The sequence below is a fragment of the Crocuta crocuta genome, unplaced genomic scaffold, assembly GCF_008692635.1.
Source record: "Crocuta crocuta isolate KB4526 unplaced genomic scaffold, BGI_CrCroc_1.0 scaffold29, whole genome shotgun sequence".
NCBI lineage: Eukaryota > Metazoa > Chordata > Mammalia > Carnivora > Hyaenidae > Crocuta > Crocuta crocuta.
The window spans coordinates 6189580-6199454 of record NW_027533280.1 but is presented as its reverse complement, the minus strand read 5'-3'; the positions used below and the strand labels follow the sequence as shown (position 1 = coordinate 6199454).

General features: G+C 42.9%; 1 protein-coding gene across 1 annotated transcript in view; it reads left to right on the top strand.

Moving 5' to 3' along the window:
- Positions 1-9875, top strand: part of HECTD4 (HECT domain E3 ubiquitin protein ligase 4) — a 139656-nt gene that overhangs the window by 53501 nt on the left and 76280 nt on the right. Inside the window, exons 17-22 of the mRNA XM_077747960.1 lie at positions 383-511; positions 2552-2676; positions 4105-4258; positions 4777-4877; positions 7016-7214; positions 9332-9451. Of these exons, the coding sequence (XP_077604086.1) occupies positions 383-511; positions 2552-2676; positions 4105-4258; positions 4777-4877; positions 7016-7214; positions 9332-9451 (828 nt within the window). The remainder of the gene's footprint in view (positions 1-382; positions 512-2551; positions 2677-4104; positions 4259-4776; positions 4878-7015; positions 7215-9331; positions 9452-9875) is intronic.

The window sequence follows — 9875 nt, the reverse complement described above, 5'->3', positions numbered from 1 at the left end:
GCCGTTAATTTTTAATGTTGTATTGTTTTCTAAAATACCACAGTTCCGCAGAGACTAGAAAGAACCTAGAGATTCTTTCAAGGGTTTGGGTGGACTCTTTTCTAGTGGAAACACCTGAGAGTGGGGGGAGAGGGTGGGGAAAATTCAAGTAAGTATCTGAGCGACTAGTGCGAATTAGGCAGCAGAGGGCAGAAAGGTAAATAAGTGTGTCAAATGACGCATCAAAAGCCATGTGGAAATAAGTCACCTGAGAAACTAACCTGGTCTGTTTTCTGTACTTTCTCTTCTGCTTCCCTTGTCCAAACCTTATAAACATGAGGATTACATGAGCCCTTCTTGCTGTAAGGTGTAGATCATTTAAATGCCCTTATTTGTATTAAAGGCTGCCTCCTCCTGCCTGCGCTATCTGATGGCAGTTCAGAACCACCTTCTCAGTAACACTATTTTGATTAAACCCGATGAGAACGAGGACAGTGACAACTCCTTGCAGGGAGAGACATTGAAGGTACAGGTAAACACCAAGCTTTCTTCTAACGATGCTTTCTACCCAGTGTGTAAAGCGCAGCTCGACTGGCTAACTCTTTGTGTATTACGATGTCAGATTTCACCGTGTGGCTATATTGTTGTGAGAGGTAACACTGGGTCACTCATCTCATAGGTTTTTATGTCCTTGCACAGTGGTTACCATATTTGTGACACGCTCATAATGTATCTCCATGTGCTCCTGTCACTCTTCTTGTGCCTTGTTTATTTTCATCCTTTTTTAAAGGACTGTAAAAAGTACGGCGCTTACAAGTGATCTCATACACATATGAAATCTACGTATATAGACATAAAGTAACATTTGAAATAATTTTGACATTGTGGCTGGTTTATTAGGTTCTCTCCATTCAAATAACTTTAAAAAGGTGATGACTTTCTCACAAACTTTATATTGAATAATTTCTAAACCTACAGTTCATGTCATTCTCTGTAATTATTTTTAAGTTAGCTTCTGTGTAAACTCAATAATTTGTTCCCACATGGCAATTTATAGCAATCCAGAGATTTTTTTGTTTTTTTTTTTTATAGCAGTGGTGGTTATAATTTTGACAGATGCTGGAGGCTGTTGTTGGCATTGTTCTTTAGAATTTCTTCTTTGTGCGAGAATTAGATCAATAAGAACTTGATTCTTCTTTGAAGTGTTGATTGAAACACACTGAAAAATTCACCAAGGAAGTGTAAAGATAAAAGCCATTATACTTCACCCTTTTCTTACTCCTTTATGGGCTTATACTCCGGAACCCACACATACACTTGCTAGTTCTTGAGTTGATCTCCCCGTATAATCAGTTTTTAAATAGGCAGAACTGCACGAATTAATCATTTAAATTGCCAGTCCTGTTTATTAACTCTTCTCACCTTAGTTTCCCAATCAGTGTAAAGGGACAGTAAGTTTCCCTTNCTGTGCAGCCGCGGGGGGGGGGGCACCCCCAGCACACGGTGGCTGATGGGATCCGTGTGACTTACACCGTGGTTTAGCCTGTCAGTTCAGAATTCCTTTTCTCTTCGTGGTAAAAACATCTTAATAATTCCAAAAAAGGCCCCGGGAAGGTCCAACAATGGAAGCCAGTGTTTTCTATTTGAGAGGCTAAATTCTGTAAATTCCTTAATCCATGGAAGNACACCGTGGTTTAGCCTGTCAGTTCAGAATTCCTTTTCTCTTCGTGGTAAAAACATCTTAATAATTCCAAAAAAGGCCCCGGGAAGGTCCAACAATGGAAGCCAGTGTTTTCTATTTGAGAGGCTAAATTCTGTAAATTCCTTAATTAATCCATGGAGAGAAATACTCTGGTGAAGGCAGAAGAGGCCGAGTTATCCAGTATCTCCAGGAAAAATTAAAAACCCAGATTTCACCTAAAAGATTAGGTTGGGTGTTTTTTCTTAATAGAAAATAACTGTAAGCTAAACGCTTCTCTTGATTTTAACGAGTGCTTCTTGCCACACCATTTAGTATTTGTATGCCCACGAACTCTCTGATAGTTATTTTTAATGCCCGATAACCTGTAACTGCCTGCTACTTCAATTGAATTTTTAATGTGCCTGTTTTCAAGTGTAATGGTTTAAAACGTTAAGTAAAAAGGTCACTTGTGCTGTTTCAGAATGTGGTGTTTTGTCTCATTTTATTCACCGCCTATACACACGCCCTTTACTGTTCTGTTTTTCTCTTTAGCTGTCCTCATACCGCCCAAGGCCGTCTTTCACCTGGAGTTTCTGGGCTGGCCACCGGGAGCTCTCTGGTGCTAGAGGCGGTGGGAGAAACGCCTTTTCTCCCAGGGACTCGGTGTGCTCCCCGTGAAATACTGCGTATTTCTATCAGCACTCCAGACCTTAGCCTCCCAAATCAAATTGCTACTTGCCATCCTAGCGGAACTTCCTGCTTTGGGCTGATTCTGGCCACCTCATTATTTCATTTGGAAATGCATCATTAAATACATCATTTCATGTTGTCATTGTGAGTGTGTGTTCATCACGAAGCTTAAAAGTAATAACTGTGATGTTTTCTACCTAGGAGCTAAAGGTCAGTATTTTGGCTCTTGCCACCCAAATCCTGACGGGATGTGATGAAGTGCTGGAAATGCTACAGCAGGTCACAACTGTCCTCATAAATAGTGACCTCGCTGACCGTGAGCAGAGGTGAGGAGATGGCTCGTGAGCTTTGACCTGCCTTCGGGAAGCCGAATTTGCCTATGAAAGCAAAACCTCTTAGAACAGCAAACGTTCATTTAATATAGAGGGACTTTTGTGAGACTAGGTTGAAACGGCAACCGTTTTCAATGCCAAGTGCAATTGAACTCTTTAACGGTGCTTTTAGGTGAGACTGGCCACCAGCCATGGGGTGAGGGGGCCCCGTGGCTGTGGTGCACAGCCTCCCCGCCGACCTTTGGGTCTGCTGCCGTCATCACCCCCAGACTGGCCTTTCCTTCCGTCATCTAGCTCAGCAGCACGTGCCCTTGGTGTCCTCGTGAGACGTACGATAGAGAGGCAGCAATGACCTAGCGATACAGAAGAGTCACTGCTTTGCAAAAGAGGACACTCACATAATGTGTTAAGATTTTACTGTAATTTTACTTCAAGTAAAGGAGTGACCTCTCTAGAGGGTAATCTTCTCTTTCCCAGTAATAAAGCTCTCTCTTCGTCCTCCCCATTAAAATCTCTGCGAACGGTTTGCTGTTACATCTGTGTGTGCTGATGATTTTAATGTTAGAGATGCTGATCCCAGAGGACCCCGCAGTGTCATTTTTCGTCTGGGAGCCCTGTCTGTCCCCATGTCCCTTGTTTCCTGCCCTCTCCCAGAGAGTAGGTGGCCACACTGGAACCGCATAACCCAGATAGGCACCGCACGGGGTGCTTGTTAAGTCCCGCGGGGCCCACTGGGGCACGTGGTGTGGATCGGCCCCCAGGGAAGAGGGATAGTCCAAGCGTCTGGGAGACGGGGGTCTGTTTCTTGTCCCAACCCCAGTACCCTAAGTAGCCTCAGAGAATTTCTGTAACCCACGGCTGTCTTCAGGAGAGTCTCATACCTTAGTTCTTCTGGCAGAAGATTGGGATATTAAGAATGGGAGTTTAGGTAATCATTTTGTAATCTATACATAAATAATGTTATACACCTTACATTTATACAGTGTGCTATCAATAAAATGAGAGTGTGTGATGTTCAAGACCAATGAAAAATCTGTGCTGTAGCCAGTTATTCTATCAGAGACTCCGTGCAGCCCGGCTACCTAAAGTTCCAGAGCCAAGGGCCCTTTGCCCGTGGTAACTACCCAGAGTAGCCGTATTTTAGAACCATTGGTAAAGTGCGTTAGAGGTGCTGTGACCCGTACTGTGTAAACTTTTTCGGGAAAACCACAGGTTGATGGTGAAACCTCACACTAGGTTTCTCTTCCTCCCTCCCCCTCAGTGGTAGAAGGTGGGAGATTTGTGGAGCGAATTGCCAGAGCTAGAAGTGCTTAAGCAGTGCCAGGAAATGCGGTTTAAGAGACTTTGTCAGATGAGGAGGACAGTTGCTTCTTCGTGTGATTAGGAGTTGTTTAAACCATGTGTTTCTTGAACTTTTTGTAGGTTAAAAGGCTTGGAACAAGTTACTAAGGCTACTATGCTTGGTCACCTTCTTCCAGTGTTACTGACTTCCCTGATGCATCCAAATTTACAGACTCTGACCATGGCCGATGCCCTGATGCCTCAGCTGGTCCAGCTGGTCCTCTATACCAGTCAGGTACGGTCCCCAGGGTGCCGAAGGGAGCTGCTCTTTGGCCCGCCCACCTCGCGTTGCGGCCGTGTGCATTTATTGAAGGCAGAGTAAACACAGCCGTGTCTTTCAGAAGCCAAGGGAAATAACCATGGAATGAACAAAAACATCATAAAAAGAACCAAAATATTAAGGGAAAACCTTTTGTTTGACTAAATTACTTATGCGATCTTCTAGCAAGTGTTGATCGCTGGTCAGCTGTAAAAATGCTAATCTACAATGCTACTGAGATCCTACCATTATAGTCAGCCTCCTAAGGCCTTGCCGGCTATTGGTGACTGATAGAAATAAATAATATTAGTGTCATGACAGCATTAAATAAAACGGTGTTAAGTGGTCTAAGTAGCAAAGCACTTCTTCGCAAAAGGAGGACAGACTAGGATTGTAAAAAGATGACTTGAGTGAGCATTCTAAATTTGGCTCTAGTACCATCCAGATAACTGACAGTAAGCACTTTAAGACATGATGATGGTTTTGTGTTTCAGACGGCTTTGCTGCTTAAAACCCAGTGTCCAGTTTTTGCCGAGGTGGGCTGTTCCCCATGTGGTGCATCAGACCAGAAGGGCAGGCTGTTCCCCGATCAGAGGTGAAAGACGCTGCTTCCTTGTTGGGACCCCTGCCTTGTTTTCTTCTGGTGAAAGCCTCGTTCTCCTTTTACGACACTGAATTCTAGCAAGGACTCTGTAACTGGAAAAAGAGACTTTAGGGTCAACATTTTACAGATAATTATAAATTTTTTTTAACGTTTTTATTTATTTCTGAGAGAGAGACAGCATGGGCAGGGGAGGGGCAGGGAGAGAGGGAGACACAGAATCTGAAACAGGCTCCAGGCTCTGAGCTAGCTGTCAGCACAGAGCCTGATGCGGGGCTCGAATCCACAAACCGTGAGATCATGACCTGAGCCGAAGTTGGATGCTCAACCAACTGAGCCACCCAGGCACCCCAATAATTATAGAATTGCTTTATAGGTTTATAGGATCAGATTAGAATAAATTCCCCACAGGTCAAGAGATTAAAGAGTGACAGATTCTTCTGTACCAATGACAGCGATGCAAAATACTATGACTTTGGGAAATAGTTTGACAGTTTCTCAAAAAGTTCAGTGTACACCTGCCACATGACCTAGCTATTTCCACATCGAGGTATTTACACAAGAAAAAGGAAAGCATAGCTTCTTACAAAGACTTGTATATGAAGGTTCATCACAGCCTTACTTAGAGTAGCCCAAAACAAGAAACAACCCAAATGTCTATCAACGGGGGGAAGGGATAAACGAGCTGTAGAATTTTAGAGTATTCCTATGACGGAATCCTACTCAGCAATAAAAGGGAATGAATGGTTGATAACATGCAACAACAGGAATGAGTCTCAGAATCCTTCTGCTGAGCGAGAGAGGCCAGATCCCTCAAAAAGTACATGCTATATGATTCCCTATTTAGGAAACTCCAGAAGATGTAAACTCATTTCTAGTGATAGGAAGCAAAAAATGATTACCTGGATTACCAAGGGGTGGGGGGAGGAAACTTCACTAGTATATACTTATGTCCAAACTTAACAGGCTGCGCACTGTAAGTGTGGACAATTTATTACGTCAGTTATATATTATTAAAGCTGTCTTTAACAACACCAATCAAAAAGGAACGACTTTGCGGGTTTCTCTGGAAAAGCATGCTATCCAGTGGAGCTTGGCGTCGTGATGCAACTTTGCCCCTGTGCTGTCCTGGACCGTCAGCCATAACCACCTGCTGTTACTGATGACTTGCGGTGTGGCTCATGTGATCGAGAAGCTGAATCTTAAATCGTATTTAGTTCAGATTCTGTTTAAATGGCCACATTTGACTAAGTGGCCATCACATTGCTAGTGCAGAGCTGAAAGAAGTGTTAATTTCACAACAGCCAAGTGTAGGCTTTAGGAGTTTGTATCCCGCAACCTTGGGCTGCAAAGCCCTTGAGAGTTTAACTACAGTAGACAAGAGGACTTTGAAGGCATTTTTCTTTAGCAAAACTTACAGTAAAAAACAGTCAGTAGACTCATGGAGTTTTCAACAGTTGACCTTTAGATATCAGNGTATTTAGTTCAGATTCTGTTTAAATGGCCACATTTGACTAAGTGGCCATCACATTGCTAGTGCAGAGCTGAAAGAAGTGTTAATTTCACAACAGCCAAGTGTAGGCTTTAGGAGTTTGTATCCCGCAACCTTGGGCTGCAAAGCCCTTGAGAGTTTAACTACAGTAGACAAGAGGACTTTGAAGGCATTTTTCTTTAGCAAAACTTACAGTAGAAAACAGTCATGTAGACTCATGGAGTTTTCAACAGTTGACCTTTAGATATCAACAAAAGGAACCTCGATAGGACACTAATCCTGTGGGATTTGGAAAGTGACCGATCTTAAGGGTCCTTGATAGCATCCCCCCTCCCCACCGAGTAACTTGAAGTGAGAGCTGGTAAGGTCCTTTCCTGTGTATGAATTGGGCTTTCCTCCTTGAAAAGAGAGGGAAAATGGAACTATGTTGGCAGCAACAATAAGAAAAGAACCTTAGGAGTTTTTACAGGGCTCCTGATTGCCGCTGAGACCTAGTATTTAAAAGCCACGAGGTTGTCAGACTGCATGATGTGGAAAAGTAAAGTGAAATTACTTAGCTTTTTGTATTTTACCATGTGTATCTCATCTTTTCCCTCTCCTCGCTGCTAAACGAAATCACTTTCTCTTTGTCTGGTTTTAGGATGCTGGAAGAGAAGGAAGAGCCAGGCTTTCTCACTGGTTTAAAGATTCCTGCTCCCTGGGCTGCCGGAAAGACTGTGGAAACCGTCCACCCTGTCAGAGACAACTATAAATTTAAAGAAACTGTCCACATCCCAGGAGCTCGCTGCTTGTACCTTAGATTTGATAGCAGATGCTCTTCACAATATGACTATGACAAAGTAAGCAAGACTGGCTTAGTGTTGGTTCCCATGCCAGTAGGCTGATTTCCTAGATGCTTCTTATTTTTCTTTGCTCCTAGTCACCATCCTTGACTGACTTCTGTCCACAGATGTCTCTTTGGAGAACTTTAAGATATGCCTTGAAGGGTAGTAGTTGGGGAAATAAAGAACCAGCATGTCTGTGTTCTAAGAACAGTGTTTTCATGACATGTTGAAAGGGCACTTTTGTAAGCTTTTCAAGTTTAGATCGAGAGTCAAAGGAAGTTTTCCTTTTCTTACTGTTTACCTGCTGCCTTCCTCTGGTGCTTGGAATTCCTATAGACAGGTGATATGCATTTGTCTAGAAAGGTCTTACTGCCCGATTCTGGGGCTTCTCATGTAGTCTTTGGGAGAAGGTGGCCTTTTGGAAGAGTTTCAGATGTGCTAGGATCAGTTTTATTTTTATTTAAATTATTTGTTCTTTGTTGTCAGTACCTCAGGGCCTACGTAGATTTTGAGGAAGAGTAGTTTCCAACATAGTGGCTTAATAATTTTAAGTGAAAGGAAACATTTGACGGGTTGAAATGTTTTCTTCTGTTTATGTTGTTGCATTGCAAACCATCATACTGAACTTCTGAGGAAAGATGAATGTGACTGAGGCATGTAACCTTATAAAAGAAGGATTACCTACTAGCTTTGTACATACGTGGGACTATTTTTTATGTAGTTTTATGTAGACTGTTAGCTCCTCTGTGAGCTGTGTTAGGGTAAGAGGTCTTAAGTCCTGCCAGGGGAGATTTTTAGGATAAAAATAAAGGACTTCTTAACTGTATGTATTCTGAGATGGTGAGAAAATCACTGAGAAAATGATAGAGTCCCCTTGCCCCTTACTTTTTAGGATAGCGAAAACTGTCAGGTGTCCAGAGGGGCTAAAGAGTCACCTCCAAAACTCAGTTTAGCTGGAGGCAAGAGAATTTACAAAATGGTCTTTCATGGGCCTTTCAAAAAATAAATCTTTTGCCATCGGCCTGCCCCACTTCATAGCTCCTGACACCAGCTACTCCCATTTCCTAGATTTGAGTGATAGGACTTTTGAAAATAGAAATGGAGAGGTTGCCATATCAGTGTCATTTCGTTTCTCCTTTAAAACCAGTAATTTGCATCTTCTGACATATGCTAACCGACACCTGCAGTAGACATTACTGTGTTAAACGTGGAGGCGCAGGGAGGCTTCCTACACAGATAAAAGGAAGATTTATTTTTCCAGTGGTCCCTGGTTGGTATCAGCAAAAGGTCCAAAAGGATAAGAAAGCACAACATGACAAGTGTCAAGGGCTAAAAATGTAGCTTCTAGATCCAAACTGAGCTCTCGTCTGCCGTCAGAGGTGGTCAGAGTGCACGTTAGAAGACGGGAGTTGGTATTTACAGAAACCAGAGCCCATTCTTCCAGTGAAAGGATTTGAATGTCAAATGATCCCTAAATATTTCTCCTGCATATTAGAAAGTTGGTTAATAGGATATAAATGACTACCCTTTATTGAAGAAAAGTATTGATACGTGAAAACTGACCCAAGGAGTAGCAGCCCCCTTTCTGGCCTAAATTTGTGTCGTTTTCTTTTTACACCATTAAGCAACATTCAAAGGATGTATGGCTTATTTTCAGTTTGTTGCGTTTTTAAAAAGCCACAAGCATTGAGTTTTTGGGTTTTGTGGGGTTTTTTTTGTCTTTATTGGGGGGGGGGCCTTTATTTTGTTATGTGAGATACAGCCGTCTTTCCATCTGTATTTGCTCACTTTATTAATTTGGGGGAGGACTTATGGGGGCAAACTGTACCAGTTATTAACGAGCCATCCGTCATAACTTAGCATTAAAATAACTACTTAAAAAATATGTCTAATAGCGGAGTAGATCTGTGTTAACGTGAGGTCCTCGGGCAGTTAAATCATGGTAATATTTGCTGCATCCAAACTAGTATCAGTTGTACCTAAAAACTCAGGGAATATTAGTTCTATTATTTTGACATCAGTGCCTGGGTATGAATGTATTTTTAAACAAACCCTTTTTTGCAGCCTTTTTATTTGTAGATGTTGTTTTTGTTTTTCTTTTACAGTCTAACAGTCTATTTTCTGTTTTGAAGTTGGTGATATATGCGGGGCCTAACACAAACAGTAGGAAGGTTGCTGAGTATGGAGGCAACACACTGGGATATGGCAGCCGTAGTGTCTTAGGAACTGGCTGGCCCAAAGACTTGGTGAAGGTATGGTATCCAGTCAGATTCGCTTCCTAGAAAAGAAAAATGAACTCCCATTCCTTCCAGGCCCGAGTAGTAACTCTAACTCCATAAAAAACAACAACAACAACAAAAAACTGGTCTGTGGGTGCTTCTGTTGAGCTGGACCCATCTTGCCGGGTCTGTAAATCACTGCTTCGTTCAGAATGAGCCTCCGTGTAGGGCATGGTCGGACCCGTGGCGGCTCCAGAGCTGGCATCCCCTCCCCAGGCTACTCCAGGGACTGAGGGGCTCCCGCCTGTTCCTTCCCTGCCCGTTAGAGGGACTGCCACTTCTTTCAGCTTGCTTCTCCCCACCCTCCTGTGACGGGCACTCTAGAACCACAGGGCCGATGCAGTTTAAAAATGTGGAATCTGTGTTTTCGAATGAATTTGGGCCTTTGGAGCCACAG